General features: G+C 37.2%; 1 protein-coding gene across 3 annotated transcripts in view; it reads left to right on the top strand.

Annotated features, from left to right (window-relative positions):
* The window catches only part of LOC150083088 (actin 403), a 64508-nt gene that overhangs the window by 40480 nt on the left and 3556 nt on the right, over positions 1-20472 (top strand). For all 3 annotated transcript variants that reach the window (XM_090377782.1, XM_090377784.1, XM_090377783.1), the window contains exons 3-4: positions 7177-7416; positions 15964-16210. In XM_090377782.1, the coding sequence (XP_090233908.1) occupies positions 7177-7416; positions 15964-16210 (487 nt within the window). The remainder of the gene's footprint in view (positions 1-7176; positions 7417-15963; positions 16211-20472) is intronic.

Here is a 20472-nt window from a genome sequence, read left to right as displayed (position 1 = left end):
AATATTGTATATTTTAAATAGTTTAGTATTTTGTAAATAATTTAAATATTTGTATAGTTTTTAATTATTTCAGTTAAATATTTTAGTCCTGCTCTTTTGGATGCAACAATATTCCTCATGCATTATGCAACCCGAAGCAAAAGGCCTTTGGCTAAAATCTTTAATTTGTATAACACTTGTCTCTGCACAGTGGGCATGTTCATAGAAAGGAGTGATTGTATGGTCGATTATTGTGAATGCATTTTATTTCTGCTTGTTTTGTGTCATCGAGGAGGGGAGTGCTTAGCTTAGGTAGGGTGTTTTAAAATTGGAAAATGAGTTCCAGATTTTAAAACAGGGAGTAATACTCTTGATTTGATTATCAGTAGAGATTCTTCATGCATTAAGAATCTGCAGATAGAGGAACCACTAGGTGGCAGTGATCACAGTGTGCTGAAGTGGGATTTAATCAAAGAGGTAAATACCATCAAGGGTAAAGGGAAGGGTTATTGCTTTCATAAAGGCGACTATGATGGTCTGAGACAGTATTTAAATTCTATACAGTGGGACCAACTGATGATGTTACCAACAGCAAATTCAAAATGGGAAGCATTCAAAGAACTTATCTTGGAAGCTACTGGGCTTTACATACCAACTAAGAAATATTGTTCAAGGTTTAGGCCTAAATGGATGCCAGATGAACTAATGAGACATATGGCAGAGAAGAAAAATGTATGGGATACATATAAATTAATATGTGACACAGAAGCTTATGATAGATATAAGTTGATCTGTAACCAAGTTACAAAGGAGGTTAGGCAGGCGAAGGCAGATTACGAGAAATCTTCGGCAAGGGATGCAAAGAAAAACAGCAAAGAGTTCTTTACTTATGTAAACTCTAGAAGGAAGGGAATGAATCAGATTGGTCCACTTGATATCGATGGGTCAACTGTTGATGATCCTGCTTAGGTAGCTAACAAACTAAATGAATATTTTGCATCGACATTCACACATGAGGAGTTATTCAGCAAGGGGAATGCCAGAGGTGTATTCAACTCTGATAGTAAGCTAGATAATCTTGTAATAACTGAGAGTAAAGTGGAGGAAAAATTGTTGAAGATAAACACAAGAAAGGCACCTGGGGTAGATGGAATCTATCCAGTTATAATAAAGGAGGCAGCAAAGGAAGTAAGTAAACTCTTAGCCATAATTATGAGAGCTTCCTTGGACTCAGGGGAGGTACCCATGGACTGGAGATGTGCAAATGTGACCCAAATTCACAAAGGAGGATCAAAGGCTGACACAAGTAATTATAGACCTGTGAGTTTAACTTCTGTTCCAGAAAAATTAATGGAGGCACTGGTTAAAGAAGCACTGCAGGATCAACTAGACAAGACTTCAGTTATAGCTCGACACAGCATGGTTTTGTTAAGGGGAAGTCTTGCCTGACCAATTTGATTGGATACTATGATGCAGTCAATAACTTTGATATTATATTTTGGATCTTAGAAAGACTTTTGATACTGTTGCACATGGAAGACTTAGGCGTTTCCGTAGCCAGGTGGGAAGGAGCAGCAGTGCATAGCACACGCTTCTTGATTAGACCGGGGTTCGAGCCTGTCACCACCAAATACGGAGAATGCGGAAAGTTCAGGGAATGACCATCACATATTCCGGAGCAATATGGCCTTAGTTGCTAATGCTCCTAAAAACCAAAACAACAACAACATGGAAGACTGCTGCACAAATTGGAGCAATGTGGCATTGGAGGCAAATTGCTGCTATGGATAAAGGGGTGGTTGAGGGGGAGAAGACAGAGTGGTAATCAATGGACACTGCTCATCGTGGACTAATGTTATTAGTGGAGTTCCTCAGGGTTCAGTGTTGGGTCCATTATTGTTTTCTGTATTTATAAATAATATTGATGATGATATATCAAGCTTAATGTCCAAGTTTGCAGACGATACAAAGGTTGGCAGGGTTGTAAAGGGCACTACTGATACTATGCTGCTGCAACAGGATCTGGAAAGGTTGAGCAGATGGGCTGAGAGGTGGAAAATGAAGTTTAACATTGACAAATATAAAGTACTACATATGGGGAAACAGCAACCCCAGAGCAACGTATCAACTCTGTGGTACTACACTGACAGTGGTAGAGAATGAAAAGGACCTGGGGGTAATTGTGCAGGCAGATATGAAGTTCTCTGAGCAGTGCAGACGGGCTGCAAGAGTAGCTCCTGGTGTCTTATCAATGATATACAGGAAGGATGTAGAGCTGCTGGAACGAGTACAGAGAAGGGCAACAAGATTAGTGAACGGGACAAAGGGTTGCTCTTACAAAGAAAGGCTTAAGTTTTGCAAATTACAGTGTCTGGAGACTAGGCACCGGCGAGGTGATCTGATAGAGGTGTATAAAGCCTTGAATGGTTTGAACATGTTCAATGCTGATGGGATATTTCCTCTTGCTCAAAATAATCACCTGAGAGAGAGCATAAATTCAAATTGAGGAAAGACAGATGTAGGATAGATGTGTGGAAATTTGCCTTTAGCCAGCGGGTAGTTGGTTGGTGGAACAGACTTCCATCCATTATTGTGGAAGTTGATAGCCTAAATAAATTTAAGGCTCAGCTGGACAGGTATTTTGAACGAATGGAGGGGTGAAGTGGAAGTGGTTTTTTTTTTTTTTTTTTTTGGCTGATGCTGCATAAGCTTCCTCTTTCATCATATGCCTGTGCTAATGCTAACAGTGAAAAGTGGAGGGATAAACACCATAGGTGGTATGTCAACCTAGGAGGAAAGGGGTCGGACTAAACAGTGAGTGGCACCTGCCAATAACTGTATTATTCCTGACTTTTAGTTGAAGTATGGAGTGGTACTGAAGATCTGAATTTTTACCAGGCCCTTTCCTAAGTGACCTATGTAAACACAGGTAAATAATTACATAGGTCATTTCCTGATTAGAAATCGACATAGTGTGCATAGTGTTAGGGTCTGGCGCCACTGGTGATTTCCCACATCTCCGCCATATGTACGCTGGGAAGAAACACAGTACTACTTTAAATGCCAGAAAAGTGTTGTGTGTTGTATATGACATATTGTGTTAGGTTCTGTTGTGCGTCCTGGCATTTGGCTGCAGTGCTACTGGTGGGACTCCATGTTGCTTGTACGCACTGCTAGGAGGTAGCCAGACTGCCGATTATTCTCTGGCTGGTCTCTGCCAGGGTAGCCTGAGCTTCCTGGAAGAAGACCAAGTTAAAAAAAAAATTTTGAAGAGAAGACCTGGGGAATGAGAGGAAGGCAGGTCCGAATGTGGGGGAAAAGCTAAGGTGGATAGATAGAGAAGGCAGTCCACCCAAATAAGGTGAAATAGAGGTTGGCGAGAGGGATCAAAAGTCACAGGGGCAGGCACCCCTGTGTGTGCGGCAAAGGCTAAGCACACTAAAGTGCATTTCAACAGGTGTCTTTGACGTAGAAAAGATTTGACTTACTTCGTCACACCTTTACATATTACGTAGAAAAGCGTGTGCAGGGGGTTGGAGAGCAAAGCAAGCAGGGGGGCAGAGCCCGGGTTGCCAGGACAAGTTGCAAGGAAGGCCCATGGTGTCCCATCAATGATTTATCAAATGATTGTTTGTAGTCATAATCCCATTATATAAGGCTATTGTTAGACTACACTTGGAATACCGTGTTTAAGTATGGAGATTGCACCTAAAGAAAGACATTGTGCTTCTTGAAAGGATCTGAAGATGGGTAACTCATCCTGTGCAATCGGCCAAAGGGCGTTCATATGAGGAAAGACTTCGAATATGTGGGTTGCAGTGCTTGGAGGCTTGATTGAGGTGTTTAAGGCTCTGAGAGGCATAAGTAAAATGAATGAGGGCAAAAATTTCATGGTTATAAATGATTCTAGAATTAGGGGCCATAATTTAAAGTTACGGAGAGAGATGTTTAGACTGGATTGCAGTAAGTTTTATTTTAGCCAGAGAGTTATAAATTACTGGAATAAGTTGCCTACATGAGTTGTAGAGGCTGGCAGTTTAGGGAAATTGAAAGGTCAGCTGGATAATTACCTGTGGGAGGAGGGAAATGCATAGGTTGTCTATTTCCTTTTCTTTTATTAATTATTTATTTATTTATTTCTCTCTCTCTCTCTCTCTCTCAACTCCGGAATTTTTTTTTTTTTTTTTGGCTGGTGCAGCATAAGCCTCAGGCTTTCTTGCACCATGTAGCTAATAATTAAAAGTTAAAAAAAAAAAAACACCAAAAAATAAAATAAATTACATATATAAAAAATAAAATTAATACTTCAACTAAATATTTTTATATTTATATGTATTTTTTGTATAAATTTAATTCATGAGAAGGATGATGATGCAGTTTTAAAGAAAACAGTTCTAAAATATATGGCTCAGTGGTACTAACTTGTACTCTCAAATTAGGTTCTACCTATTCCTGTATTTCTTGTTCCTATTTCTGTATTTTGATCTTGTGTATAAGAGAGCAGAGTATGTCTTTTCACACAAATATGTTGTGAGAAAGTGTATTAAATGTTTGAGTGCCTTATTTGCTAATTCTGTGTGTTCAGCTCTTACATGAAACCAGTAAAAATGTTATTTTTATAAACTAATTTTAGAGCTGCATCACAAGAAATTTCCACTAAGCTACTTTCTTCGTTAGCTGTCAGATCTTTAACCTCTGATATTTACATTGAATGGGTCTTGAATTCAAAGTTTATCACAATTAGGTAACATAAAATAATTTCTAAAGTTATTATTTAGTACCTGTAAATGCCTAATAAAATCTTTACGGATTTAATTAACGAGATTATTTTAGTTATCTCTAAAAAGTCCTTTAAAGTTGGAAAATGTGAAATTGTATTTTCTGTAAATCTATGTTCCATAAATCTATTTCCTTTATAAATGCTTCAATATTATCTTCCACATTATATATAGTTACACTTACTCCTTGTAAATTTAAATGAGAAAAAATATCAGCTAAGTAAGCTAGTTTAACTAACCACTCAAAATTGGAAAAATTATCACTGAGGTATATTGTATTGGGAGTTAGCTGGGCCACTGCACTGCATGACTGCTATGTTGTTTGATTGCTTTTAAGCCAGCCAGAGTAGACTCGTGACACCACAGAATGGGCACCTTAACCATGTTGGCTATTGTCAAGATAATGCTACCTGCATATCCTGCTCCCACAATCATTCCATATTTGAAGCCAGAAAGATCTTGATGTCGAACCATTCTTCCTTGCAGACACCAAAAAACTGATTGTCGTGTGTGTGTGTGTGTGTGTGTGTGTGAACTATAGTCTTATATCAGCCATTTCCAACTTTGAGCCTTCACCAGACACAAAACTAGTCTTTTTTTTGTATACTAGAGATTGTTGCTGATGCAAAGTCAACTCGGTGTACATAATGCACATGTTCCTGTGCTGAGGAAGGTAGCACATTCGTGAATTTTTTTTCAATTGGCAATGCATCATTTTCAGATTCTGAAATTTTTTGTGGACAAATTTATAGTACTTCTCACTGTTGTTAAAGTTAGATACAAATGAAGCAATAGATGTTTTGCAGTATCAGAAGCTATTATTAAAAAAGAAAACTCATGAACCGTGGTTCTGGGTTTGGGAACTTAAAGTGTAACAAATTAAAAAGTGTCTGAAATCCCTCTTGGCATTATAGCATTACTGAGTGTGAGAGGATATTCAGCCAGATGTTAAAAACAGAAGCATGTGTAAGAATCTTAAATTTATTTGCAGTCATGAAAACACATACATTTTATGAAGTCAGAAAGTAGTTCCCTTCAAAGTAGTTTGCCCTGATATAAAGTGTAATATAAATATAAAGTGTCACAACAAGAACCATTGCTAGAAGTCTTCATCTGTGAGTTGGTTGATTGCAACCTGTTGAGTGGTTGAATAGCATCAGATTCACTTCGAGCAAGGTCAGGAGAATATGGAGGATGTGGGATGGTGTTTTGGGGAGTGATGCAGGAGCATTGTCATGATGGAAAAAATCACCCACCATTTTTAAACAGCTGGGGTATTTTTCTCCTTACTTCCCCCTCAGTTTATAACCTCTTTGTGATAGCAATGGTTTACTCTCTGATCATTCTTAAAAACATCATAGTGAATGGAATGTCAGAAAAACTTTCCCCATTCAAAAAACAGCTTGACTGAACCTGTCATGCTGTTTTTTGAATGAGGAAAGTAACTTTTACTAGGACAACTGGAATTTTGTTTCAGCATCATAACTGCACACTCATATTTCATCACCAATTTATGAAATTAGGGTCAGATTCCCCCCCCCCCTTTGTTTTTTGCTCCTTGTGCAGTTATTGGTGGTGAACCGTTTTGGTCATGATTTAGCAATCCTTGAACACATTTGGCTGATAATGCATTTCAATAGGCCTGAATGTTAGTCATCTTTGAACAATGTTCAGGCACAGTTCTTGTCGGGCCGACCGGGTGGGTAAAGTGCCTGCCTGGCAACCCAAAGGTTGCGGGTTCAATTCCCACCTCAGGCTTGCATCAAAGTACTGCAAAAACCTTGGGAGGTGCATTATGGCCACAGAAGCCTATGCGCCAACAACTACCAAAAAAAAAAAAAAAAAAAAAAAGTTCTTGCCATTTTCAAAATGTTTCATCCTGATAAACGACAGGTCAGAAGAATATCATCACCAAATGCATGTTTAGGGGGTTTCCACAAACCATTTTTCTCATTCTTTCTACACAAACTTTTTTCTTCACGCAAAACCGGGTGCAGCATACTGTTATGCTTTCATACCCATTACGATTGTGACAGAGGCCTGAAACACAACTAAACTTCAACACGTTGATTGAAGATTTTCTGGCACAAGCTCATTAATGATTTTCCGGAGCAAGCAGTGTTTGAATGAGTACATAATGTGTTGATTCCTGTTGTACGCTTACTCATCATCTCATCCCTCTATCTCCATTTGTAATAGTTTTCATTTTCTAATCAGACTAAGTATATTAAGTTTTTTTTTTTGTTGATCATTAGCATTAGTTGAGGCATATGATGCAAGAAAGCAAGCTTATACAGCATCAGCCAAAAAAAAAAACACAACACTTCCATTTTACTCATCCAGTCACTCCAAATGCTTGTCTAGTTCAGCATTAAATTTATTTAAGCTATCAACTGACTTTTTCTCTTCTTCTTTGCAGGGTGTAATGGTTGGAATGGGTCAGAAGGATAGCTATGTGGGTGATGAAGCCCAGAGCAAACGTGGTATTCTTACTTTAAAGTATCCTATTGAACATGGAATTGTAACCAACTGGGACGATATGGAAAAAATTTGGCATCATACTTTCTACAATGAATTAAGAGTAGCTCCTGAAGAACATCCTGTTCTGTTGACTGAAGCTCCTCTTAACCCTAAAGCCAACAGGGAAAAAATGACACAGGTATTTAAATTTTTTTGATAATGTGTGTGTGTGTGTGTGTGTGTGTGTGTGTGTGTGTGTGTGTGTGTGTGTGTGTGTATAAAATCTTTCAATGTGAAGTTACAGTTTTTAATGGTTTAATTTCTTCAATAGATTTTTCCTGTGATGATTCATTTGGGGGGGGGACTGCAACTGCATATCAATGAAATTTATAGTACTGTTAGCTTCAGTTGGTACAGCTTATCAATTCAACTCTCATTTTGATATCTACCGTTTTCATCTTATCTTGCAATTAAAATCATTACCGAGTTGCCAAACCTGAACAGGCTTCAAGGTTATCATTAAAAGTAATTATCAGAGGAGTGATATTGTATCATGTATAATTGACTATTATATTTCTTAAAAAGAAAGTGCTGTTTATGTTTAGTATACAACATGGAAGAAATTTCTGATAACTGCATTGGGGGAGGGAGAAGCTCAGTATCAGTACAGCTGGTAAAATTTATACTTCATTAAATGTATGGTTATAAACAATAGATTTAATTCCACACAACCAGGTGTTTTGTTGCCATTAACTAGACATATGTTAGTAGAATTTAGGTCACTCACTTGGCTTTTGCCTCTCTTCTAATTTTATGAAAGAGAAAGCTGCTGAATGATCTATCTTGAACCAATGTGTTTTTTTTTATTTTTTATTATTTTTTTTTTATTGCAAGTTAGTGATGGAAAAATGAAACCTAGCAATCTTGTGAAAAATTGATTGAGTTTCACCATGGTATATTTTTAAAATTAAAATGTTTTGAATTGGGATTGCAAGTACATCATTATAATTTTTCCTTAAGAATAATAGTTAATTTTTTTTATCTTCCAGTGTGGAAGTACAGGGTTGTTAAAATTAAAGTATCCCTATGTAGAGGGCTCTGGAGCGAGTTCTAAGGCTTGTACTGAAGAGAAATTTTGCAAAACAGGTACAATAAAGAATGTGCTCGCCATTTATTGGGGAAAAAAAAAAAAAAAAAATTAGTTACAAAATTTGTCATTCTATCGCATGTAACTATCTTAGTTATGATTATGCAAATAATGTAAGTTATTTGCATAATCGTAAGTTATTGCCACAGCACCACTACTCAGCTCTACTGTACTGTACTGTATAAAAGCAATGTGGTCTCTTCAGAATCATACAATAGATGTTTGCCTGCACTACTGCAGAAATGCAATAGTAGTAGCTATTAGTGAAGCTGTACTATCAGAACAGCAACAATGCAGCTGCGGCTATCAGAGAATTCTGTCATCAGAAGCGCATAAGGCGTGGACCTATGACTGTTTGTGCAGTCCGCAAAATGATTGCAAAATTTGAAGCGAGAGGACATCTTGGTGTTCAACCAGGTAGAGGTCAAAAACGAGTGGACTCTTCTTGTGTTGAAGATGTGGCTATGGATGTCGTGGATTTATCAAGTCAATCTCCATGTGGTAGCACAAGTGTGGCAGCTGTTTCTTGTGAAGTGGACATGCTATATTCCACTGTAAGGCTAGTAATGTGTCAGGTGTTGTGGTACTCCTTACAAGATGCACATGCTAAAGCATGGTGAAGGAGATATTCGTTTCACATACGCACTTCAATTTCTGGCACGAATGACAGTGGATATCACTTGGCCATGGAAATTCTTTGGAGTGATGAAGTGGGCTTCATCACTCCAATTGATGAGTGACAGTTTGGCACATTGCCAGCACACTCATTTGAAACTCGCTCCAGAGCCCTCTACATAGGGATACTTTAATTTTAACAACCCTGTATTTTTTTTTTTTCTCTGAAGCGCATTCACTGATATTCTGTCTGAGGTTATACTAGGCATGCATATAAAATTAACATTACTACACATGAAATTTACTGTGGGTTATTTTCATAGGTTTATATTTGTGACCACTAGCACTACATTTTAGGCATAATAAATGTTTACAGATGCAAATAGGTACAGTCAATGTTCTAGGTAATGTTCTAATGTTCTAGGATATAGGTAATGTTCTTCTCCAAACTGCTCAGCCACTAGGTATACCTCACTAAAATCTGGAAAATTTTAAAATCCAGTACCTCTCAATCCTCAAGTGTGTAGCATTTCAAAAGTTTGTGGCCTGAGTATGAAAGGGTAGTGGTATACAATTAAAAATTTCTGTACTTAATGTATAACTGAGTTTCATGCAGTTTCAGTAACTTCTTTTTTAATTACAGGTTCTGAAGTCAACAGAGTTGTGTGAATGAGGAAAGATGGACAAAATCATTCGCTGTGCAGTCATCCAATATTTGGGAAAAAATGGGACTAACACCAAAGGAAATTCATGAGGATATGGTTTCAATATCAGGGGAGGATGCTCCTTCCTATTCCATGGTTAAGAAGTGGGCAGGGAAAGCCTGGAAGATAACCCACACTGTGGAAGACCTGCAACGTTCATCACTCCAGAAGTTGAAGTGTGCATGATCTGGTAATGAGTGACAGTTTGGTACATTGCCAGCACACTCAGTTCAATGTGTGTGTGCCATATAATAACACTTTTTGTTATGAAAAAGGTGTCGGCATGATGAGTCCAAAGTTGTTGACAGCAGATCAAAAACACACGAGTTGTCAAATCAAGTGAACAATTGTTTTCAATCAGATCCAGCAAATTTAATTGCAAGGTTTGTGACTATGGATGAGTTGTTGGTCCATCATTTTCAGCCAAAGGCAAAGGAGCAGTCAAAACACAACCAAGTCAGTTCTGCTGGAAATGTGATGGCATTTTTTTTTTTTTTTTTTTGGATACTCGTGGAGTGTTCCTATTGAATTATCTTCAGGAAGTCAAGACAGTCACAGGGGTATATTATACAGACCTGTGAGATGAGACAAACACCAAAGGAGTCTTGCTCCACCAGCACAATGCACATAAGTATGTCATTGCCATGACTGCACTGCATGAGTGCACCTTTGAAATCTTGGACCATCCCCCGTATTCACCAGATATAGCACCATTGGACTTTCACCTATTTGCTATTTTGAAAAAATAGCTGGCTGGCTCCCATTTTCACCACTGACAGTGATGTCATTACTGCAGTGGATGTATTCCTGGAAGACTAAGAGAAAATTTTATTCACAGCCGGAATCAATGCATTGTAACATTGGGGGGAAAAGTGTATTGACTCCAAAGGGTGCTTAGTTGAAATGCAACATGTTACCAGACTCCTCAAATAAACCCTTCATACTTACACAATGAACTTTTCAAATGCCCCCCTCATATTAGGAATGTATGGAACTTTTAGATGTAGCTAGATTTCCTCAATTGGAGTGGGTCTGTGTTCTATATTTCCTTATGGTGCCATTGACGATTTTACTCTAGAACTGTCTTGGGTAATTCTTGATACTGAGGAGGTTCTTAATGTGTAAGAGTTTGTTTTAGAGGCTTGTTAATTATATATTTGGAAGAATCTTAAGATGAGGCTTCGCTTGGTAACTGAACTGTTAGGGTGGGAGGTGATTGGAAAGGTAGTCTGAGTTTTCCCTTATCTTTAGATAACTATCCTACTAGAGAAGCCAAAAGCAATAGCCTAAGCCAAAAAAAATCTCAATCAGCAATACCATTAAACTTTCTGGAGAAGTAATGAGCTTGACTGATATTTCAATAGCCCAAACTTACTTCAGGTGTGCAGTTTCACTTCCAAAGGTAGCAAGTCAGCAAAAAGCACCCCCTTCCTCCCCACCTCCAGCAGAGGTTTAAAAATATGTTCAACTTAAGAAAAATATATTTTCATTATTTTTCAACACAAGCTGCCTAAACTATAGATTCCTGAATGTGCAACACTCAAAGTTCAAGACTTTCCGTCAACAAAGCTACAAACTTTCAGAACTATAATTCAGAGAGTTGGTGGCTTCTCTGTAGTCTATGACTGTGTCCAGATTATGAGAGATAGACTTGATAGAGTCAATTCAAGATAAATAGTTGACAGTGAGCACAAGTACTTAAAGCTCGACCTACTGAGGACAAATATGATTATTGCATGATTTTGTGTTAGTAGCTTCTTAATATTGTTTATGGTTAGCTATTTTAAAATGGCATTTTAAATGTTTTCTGTTTCTATCAGTTGATCCTATTTTATTTTAATAGGATACTCTTAATTTTCCAAAACAATCATTTATAGAAGAGCTGATTCAGATATTTATCTTTTGCTGCAAAAGAGATGAAATACATCTCTTTTGTTTAATCTACACTGAAATTATTTTAGTGATTAAAGATACAATGCAACATACCATTTTATGAGTAAACATTTCTTTTAATGAAAAGTGGCATGATAAAATGAAAGAGCTAACTCAGAAAATTAAACAGTTTACTGTAAATATAAATAATCGGAAAAAGTATGGTTTCATGTGAATCTGTGAGGCCTGTAAGGCTACACATATAGTTTTCCACAAAAACTATAGTTGTAGCTTTAAACAGGAGATGTAACTTCTTACACCTTAAGATACACATCGCATTTTAATATGATAATTTAAAATAGCTACAGTTAATGTCTTATATTTTTGTAGTAGTGTAAAAATAATTGAAATGTTAGAATGTTTTACTCCAGCAATCTTCCTCGTTATAGAAAACAGTGTACTGTTTATGAGGATTGTTAGGTTTTAATAGGAAGGCTACAGGTGAGAAGCATTAGTGCAGACTGCTCATGTGCACTATGATTTGCATTAAATATTGAGAATAGTGGACTTGCAAAATTTTTGAAAATACAGGTGTAGCTGAAATATTAATACATTAGTACCTGATGTTAATTCTGAAAGTTTAAATTTTGTTTAGTCTATAAAAATAATTTCAGTGTTTTTTTGAAGGCTGTAAAGAGCTTTATGGTCCTGATGTAATCTCCCTAGCTGATATCACTGATTTCTGACTGCACAGCAATGGTCAAAGTTACCATTTCAAAATCATATATGATAGATGTTATTAGATTATCATATAATAAATATATGATATTAAAGGAGAAATGCATACAGGTGTAACCAACATCCTGTTTGTTTGTTTTGGTATAATTAATAAATGGGAGAATATTTCAAATGTAGTTGTTAGAAATGGCATTCTAAATAATGCTTCTCTGCAAAAACTTTTGCAGTCAGCTGTAGTCTATCCAGTGGCGGTGATAACTAAAGTCTTTACTTCAGTTACTTCAGTCTTTACATTATATTATAGTCCAAAGATTACCTCAGTAACCTTAATAGTTCACTATATTCTCTCACTGCTTTCCTCAAAATTACTGGTGTAAGCTAACAGCATCAGGAGCATTATTTGCTGTTAGGCTTGAAAGTTTTTTAATAATAAACAGTATTGCTAACTTTATACTTCTTGGTCCTTGTTAATACACCCTCTCCTCACTGTGAACGTTCTTTATTTTTAAAGTTCGATCCAAAATACCCGTTCAGTTTTTTTTTTTTTCATCCCCTCTAGAGGGTTAATTTAGAATCCCTCAGTCAATATGAGTAACCTCCAGAGTTGATGGTTCAATATGTGTTTCAGTTTAAGTAAATAAATACTTTTTTGAAATATCTGAAATGCGTAATGTGTTAATTTGACCTGCATCAAGAACATGCCTTTACAGGGTTGCAGAGGTTTTGAGAGGGAACAGCATAACTTATGTATTTTTCATTAACAGTTTATTACTTTGTCCTGCATTTTTGAATTGATTAGATTTAAATCCCACCTGGAATGTGTTTTTCTGTAGTCCTGACTTATTTCACTCTGCAAAACAAACAGTACAACATTTAGAACAATGGTCTGCAAAAATAGACCTAGGCTGCCAAGCATCAGTAAAATTGGGAATATCCATAAAGCTGATTAAAAAAAAAATAATTCAGGTGTCTGTTAAAAAATGGCTTAAAGAGTGTACAAAGTATCTCAATTAAAAGATACCAGCATCTATTGTCTGGACCTTTTTGAAATATTCAGGCTAAAATTTTTGAATTTGGCTAAGTATTACTGTTTAGATTTTAAGAATTCTAAATTAAACTTTTGCCTAATCAGCTACTTTTTTTTCTTAATGGAAAAGTTGTTTCTCATCTTTTGGTTTTGTCTAAAAATTTCATCTCTATAATTCCAAAATGAGCATAAACCATATTTATTTGAAATGAAAATAAAAACAAATATGTTGGTGAATAGTGAATGTAATACAGCCATGTTGGTTTATTTGATTTCAGAAATACAAAGGGTACTAAGAAAGTTTTGCAATATGACGCAACAATGAATCACAGGAAGCTGCTTGTTGCTGCATGTTGAGACATGTTCATACGTGCATAGTAGCCGCCGCGCCAAGTCGATGGGCTCAGTTATTCATTAGTAGTGAGAGTGTAAAGTGCTTGCGATGGCATCGTGGTCACGAAATGAGATAAGGACAGTTTTGCGGTATAATTTTGTGCGTAGTTTAACCATAGACCAGTGCTTAGAAGAAATGACTCTTGCACTAGATGATGATTGTCCACATCGTACGATATTCAGGTGGTATAGAGAATTCCAAAGGGGAAATTTCACTCTGGAGGATTCTGAGAGGCCGGGAAGGCCACGAACGTCAGTTACGGAGGAAAACGTTACTGCTGTGAGGAAAATGCTTGACGAAAACAGGCGAGTGACCTACCAACAGATAGAGGATACTTTGGGCCTAAATGCACCAGCAATTCGTTCGATTCTGCAAGATCATTTGCACGTGAAGAAACTTTGTTCTCTCTGGGTGCCGCATCAACTGACTGAAGAGCAGATGACACGACGTGTGACTTGGTGCCGGGAGATGTTAAAAAAGTTTGATAAGGGACAATCTCGGTATGTGAACAACATCGTGACAGGTGACGAGACTTGGCTGTACTATTACGATCTGCCGACCAAGGCTCAAAACAAAGTTTGGGTCTTTGATGATGACGACACACCCGTAATTGTCAGAAAATCCCGATCTGTAAAGAAGAAAATGATAGCTGTATTTTTCAAATCGAGTGGAATTGTGGAATGTGTCGTTTTGGACACGCAGAAGACAGTCACAGCTAAGTGGTATACCGAACAATGCCTGCCTAAAGTCATTGGATCTATGAAGAACCTGCAGCCAAAGTCAAGAATGGACACCTGGTACCTCCATCACGATAATGCTGCAGCTCACCGCGCCAAAGCCTGCACCGAATATTTGACCACGGCAGGACTGAAACTTCTCGAGCACCCTCCCTACAGTCCAGACTTTGCTCCCTGCGACTTTGCACTGTTCCCGCATGTGAAAATGAAGCTAAAAGGGAGGCGGTTTTCCAGTGATGAGGACCTTCTACGGGCTTGGGACAACGAGTGTGCTTTACTCCCTAGTGAAACTTGGCAGAACTGGTTTAAAGATTGGTTTCGGAGGATGGAGAGGTGTATTGAATGTAGAGGAAATTACTTTGAAAAAATTAAATAAACAAAGCTGTATTGCAAAACTTTCCTAGTACCCTTTGTACGATACACTAAAGATGATTTTTGATTAAACTGAGGAAAGGGAACAACTTTCTCACTGAGGAAAAAAAAGCAAGAAGTGATTAGACAAAATTAAAATTTCAAAATCATAAAATCTAAATGATATTTTGTCCAATTTTTTAACATGAAATTCAAAAATTTCATTTAAAATATAACAAAAAAGCATGTACAACAATTCAGTGAGACAGCCCCTGGAGCAATTTTTAGTTAAACACCACATATACAGGGGTGTTACTTATCTTAAATCTTTATGGCAGTGTGTCCAGACTGTTATGCTCTCTGGCTTCGTGTCATTGAAGAGTCCGGCTTGTATCCAGTTTGAAGTGTGTGTTTTTAAATTGACATTTTGCTTGCTGTCAGTCAAAGATAATAAGAGAGAATAAAAACATAGCTGAAGCACTACAGAAGTGTTTTATTTTCAACAAATAATTAAAAATATTTGTTTTCAATAGAAAATGGATTTTTCATAGTTGTGTTCAAAAAAGATTGAAAGAAAAGGTGGCATAAAAAAGTAATTTTGAATTATGATATGCTGATTTTTAAGATTATCAATGGTGTAACTTTTTACCTCATTAAGTGAGGAAAAGAAAATCATTAGTTTGCATAGTTACAGGTTAAAATCACTATTTACAATTTTAGTTGAAGATGTATGCAACTGGTTGAGGCATATATATGTGTATATATATATATATCATAATGACATTTGAGTTGCAAACTCAATCTAGTGTTACACACACTGCTTCAAAAGAGGGCGGTGAAATTGTTGCATAGCGAGTGAAAATAAACTTATCTTCATGGAATAAAATTACAACTGCTGTCTTTGCGATTATCTAGTGGGACAACAACTACACAAATCTGGTAGCAATAATGGAAGGTAGTTCTTTGTGTTGTGGATCCAGCCAGTTTTCTGAGATAATGTCAGCCATTCTAGATGGAGAATAAGCTGAGTTGATTTTATTTTATTTTCAATTTTATGGATTGATATGCCTCTTGCTGTTTTTAAATTGTGAGTAAAGACTTGTATAATTCTGTGCTCCCCCAAAACACTTTTTATTATTATTATTATTTTGTTCCTTTCAGATCATGTTTGAAACTTTTAACACTCCTGCCATGTATGTGGCTATTCAAGCTGTACTTTCCCTTTATGCCTCTGGCCGTACCACCGGTATTGTGCTTGATTCAGGTGATGGTGTATCTCATACTGTTCCCATTTATGAAGGTTATGCTCTACCACATGCTATTCTCCGATTGGACTTAGCTGGTCGTGATCTGACAGATTACTTAATGAAGATTCTAACTGAGCGTGGTTATTCATTTACAACTACAGGTTAGTTTTTTCTTAATTAAAAATTAGAGGGAAAATAATTAAGTGCTTATTTAAGTGAATTGTTTAAAGTATGTGTGACATTATTCATTATTATATCAGGCCATCAGAAACTTCCATGACGTTTCTGATGGCCAAAATGTATTTCATGAGTGTAAAGGTACAGTCATTTGGTAGCTCCCCCACACCCCTTCTCTTCCTTTTTTTTTTTAAGAGATCAATTTTGATGAAATACTTAATCTTGAAAATATAAATTTTTGGTTCATTAGCACAAGGTATTGAAGTGCTATATAATTTACTGTATAAAAAAAAAAAAAACTTAGTTTTTCTTTACTAGAGATGAGAATATTGATGGATGGACACTGTAAAGTAATCCACCTTTAACTTTCCTAATTGTTTATCACGGCTGCCAGCAAAAGCTGAAACTTGAATCTTGGGAATGGAGGGAGAGTATAGATGCTTTATAGTGCTTTTGGCACATGAATAAAATTTATGTAGTTTAAAGAATATATAAATATATTATCTCTGAACTTGATTCCTATAAATAGCCCTGTAGCCTTCTTTTTAGAAGTTTCTATTATCTAAGGACCATGCTGAATGATTTCTGATTTAATTAAGAAATGAAGGCACACCGGAGTGTGCCTTCATTTCTTTTCTCTCTCAAATAGAACTTTTTGTTTTTGTAGATGGCAGAGTCCTCTCTTACATTGCTGACCAGTTTACTAATCCTGAAAACCACCACATAGACTTTGGTAAACTGGAAGGTATTCACCTCCTGCACTCAAAGATTTCCTTCTAATAGTCACTTGTTCTGAATAGCATCAACTTGTTGGGAATCCTTGATTCTTTTAATCTGAATGTGGCTGAAAGATCAATCTAGTACTTAGCTGCAGGAGCATAACTCATGTGGATGTCCATCATGACAGCATTGCACTTCTAAATTTTTTTTTTTTTAAACTTCCTGCTGTCTCTGTATGACAAAGTATGCTGAGTATGAATGTGATGATTTTTTTTTTTTCAGAAGTTAAATAAAAGGTGCATTATCAAAGTTTATCTAATTTATAAAAAGAATAAATTCTTTTACCAAAGGAAGTCCATAACTGCCTTCCAAAAACCAATCAGTTGAGTAAAATTCCTACCAATGAAGATAAACTAGATTTGGTTGTATTGAATACCTTGTTACTTGAATGCCTTTTATTTCTGTGGCCATATTCAATGATACCTACACCCCACTGTCACTGATAAAATTTTCTTCCAATTGAAACTGAAATGTCTGCAATCCTGTCCAGACATAGGGAGTATATGATGAGAGCCTTCGGCCTATAGAGACTGTGCAGAGCATATGGGGTAGAATTTTTCTCAGAATGGTCTGTGCTTGTTAACTGGAGAGACTGATTCTATAGGGATGGGATACACTTAAATAGAAGGAATGCAAGAATATTTGCTGCTGCTATTGAGGCAATGTTGGGTGGGTTGGAAACTGCTGGCTTGGAGAGATACACAGACTAATAGTAGTTGCAGGCAGAGGAAAGTAATTCTTGCACTGCTTCTATTAGAACATGCAGAAGGCTGGAAAGCAAGGTGTCGGGTATTTCAAGACCTGCTGGGGGTCCTCATAGAACAAGCAAATACACGAATCGTGTTAGGGTTACTAAGAATAAAAAGTGTTGTAGGTATAGTTGCATGTGCAGTAATTCGGAGAACATAGTAAATACATTTGATGAATTTGAAAGTACTGATAAAATCTTTAAATGCAGACATGGTGTCATTCAGATACAAAGTATTCAGAATTTGAATATGGGGGGGGGGTGAAGGGATAATGTCATGCCAAACTGACACAATGTTGCAGCGCATCCAATGGACTTGAGTGGCCAGGTCAATATGGAGTCAGTTTGGTGTGACATAACCAATGAGAAAACAAATATGAGGGTAGGAGTAGGTTAATAGGCCTAATTTATTGTGATGAATATAATATAGAGTGCACCCATAAATTAGAATGTCTTGTAATGGGAGAGATATTGACTAGATGGATTGATCACTCACACAGTAGCGAGACATTTGTGAATTTATTGGACGATTATATCCTACATCAGCATGTTAGAAAGGCATGCATTAAGAATCTGGAGATAAAAGACCCATGATACTTTTAGCCACGCCCATGTTTTTTTATGGCGGAAAATGTTCACGGCGCTTTAAAATTCACATTTTTTTAGGTTTCATTTTATGTTAAATCAGCGACCACGAATAGCGGCGGTTTACTGTACTCAGATTTCAGAAAAGCTTTTTATACTGTTGCACATGGAAGACTGCTGTACAAATTAGAGCAATATGGCATTAAGTGCAAGTTGCTGCTATGGATAAAGGGATGGTTGAGTGGTAGAAGACAAGAGTGGTAAACAATGGACACTGCTCTTTGTGGACTAATGTTAATAGTGGAGTCCCCCAGGGTTCAGTGCTGAACTCTATGTTTTCTAAAATTATTGATGAAGACAGATCCGGTATAATGTTGAAGTTTACAGATGATACAAAGGATGACAGGGTGGTTAATGGCAGTATTTGCAAGAGGATCTAGAAAAGTTAGGCAGATGGGCTGAGAAACGGCAAATGAAGTTTAACATTTACAAATGCAAGGTATGTGTTGAGTAGATATGTTATAAACAATATTATGGGATAAATATCGGAAATATAGATAGATTGAACAGTAAGAAATTAAATTTATACTTGACTTGATATTTAAAGAGTGGTGATAAGTGGTAGCCCAAAGAAACATAAATTGAATTATATTATATATATGTGTGGGTGCGTATTTTTTTTTTTTTTTTATTAATAACCACCGTGGTTCACTGGTTCGGTGTCTAGCTGATTGTCCTTTGTAATAAAAAAAAAAAAAAAAAGGTAAACTGCAACCATTATCAACCCATTGCAGGATGGAAGCCTCCTCAACAATTCATGTTGAGGGAAGTGGACCATAATCTGCCACGCTGGTCCAGTCTGGGTTGGCAGATTGACCGTATTTAGCAGTCAGGGGCTTGAACCCCAGTCTACTCGAGGAGCGTATGCTACTGCACTCCCGCTCCTGACCACTCGGCTTCGGAGTACCTTTGTAGTAGTAGTAGTGGCACATGATGCAAGAAAGCAAGTGTAGGAGCTTATGCAGCATCAGCCAAAAAAAAAAAAAAAAAAAAAAAAAATCACACCATTCCCTCCAAATGCCTGTCCAGTTCCTCCTTAAATTTATTTAACCTATCAACTTCCACAATGACAGATGGAAGTTTGTTCCAGCAATTAACCACCCGCTGGCTAAAGGCAAATTTCCGCACATCTATTCTACATCTGTCCTTTCTTAATTTGAACTTATGTCCCCGTAGGTTCGTAATCTGAACAAGTGGAAGGATTCCATCAGAATTCAGCGTACTCAACCCATTCAAGGCCTTATAGACCTCAATCAGATCACCGCGCAGGTGCCTAGTCTCCAGCCACTGCAATTTGCAGAACTTAAGCCTCTCTTGGTAAGAGAATCCCTTCATTCCCCTCACCAATCGTGTTGCTCTTCTCTGTACACGCTCAAGCAAATCTACATCCTTCCTAAAATGAGGCCTCCAGACCTGTACGCAGTACTCAAGGCGTGGCCTGACCATTGCCTTATACAGAGGGACAATCACCTCCTTTTCCCTGCTAGCAAAATTCCTATATATCATTGACAAAACCCCCATGACCTGCCCTAGCAGCCTGTCTGCATTGCTCAGAAAACTTCATATCTGACTGCACAATTACTCCCAGGTCTTTTTCATTTTCTACCACCTTAAGTGTAGTACCACACAGTTGGTACGTTTCTCTGGGGTTACTTCTACCCACATGCAGTACTTTGCATTTGTCAAGGTCGAACTTCAGTTGCCACTTCTTAGCCCATCTGCCCAAATTATCTAGATCCTGTTGCAGTAGCACACTGCCATTACTGTCATTAACAACCCTGCCAACCTTTGTATCATCTGCAAACTTTGACATTAAGCCTGATATACCTTCATCAATATCATTGATAAATACACAAAACAACAGTGGACCCAACACCGAACCCTGTGGGACTCCACTAATAACATTAGTCCACGAAGAGCAGCACCCATTGATTACCACCCTCTGTCTTCTCCCACTTAACCATCCTTTTATCCATTGTAGCAACTTACCCTTAATACCATTCTGCTCCAATTTGTACAGTAGTCTTCCATGTGCAACAGTGTCAAAAGCTTTCCTGAAATCCAAGTATATGA

The sequence above is a fragment of the Mastigoproctus giganteus genome, chromosome 7 (assembly GCF_048544385.1).
Source record: "Mastigoproctus giganteus isolate SK-2022 chromosome 7, ASM4854438v1, whole genome shotgun sequence".
In the NCBI taxonomy this organism is placed as follows: domain Eukaryota; kingdom Metazoa; phylum Arthropoda; class Arachnida; order Uropygi; family Thelyphonidae; genus Mastigoproctus; species Mastigoproctus giganteus.
The sequence above is the reverse complement of the archived record's forward strand: the minus strand, read 5'-3'. Positions and strand labels throughout refer to the sequence as shown.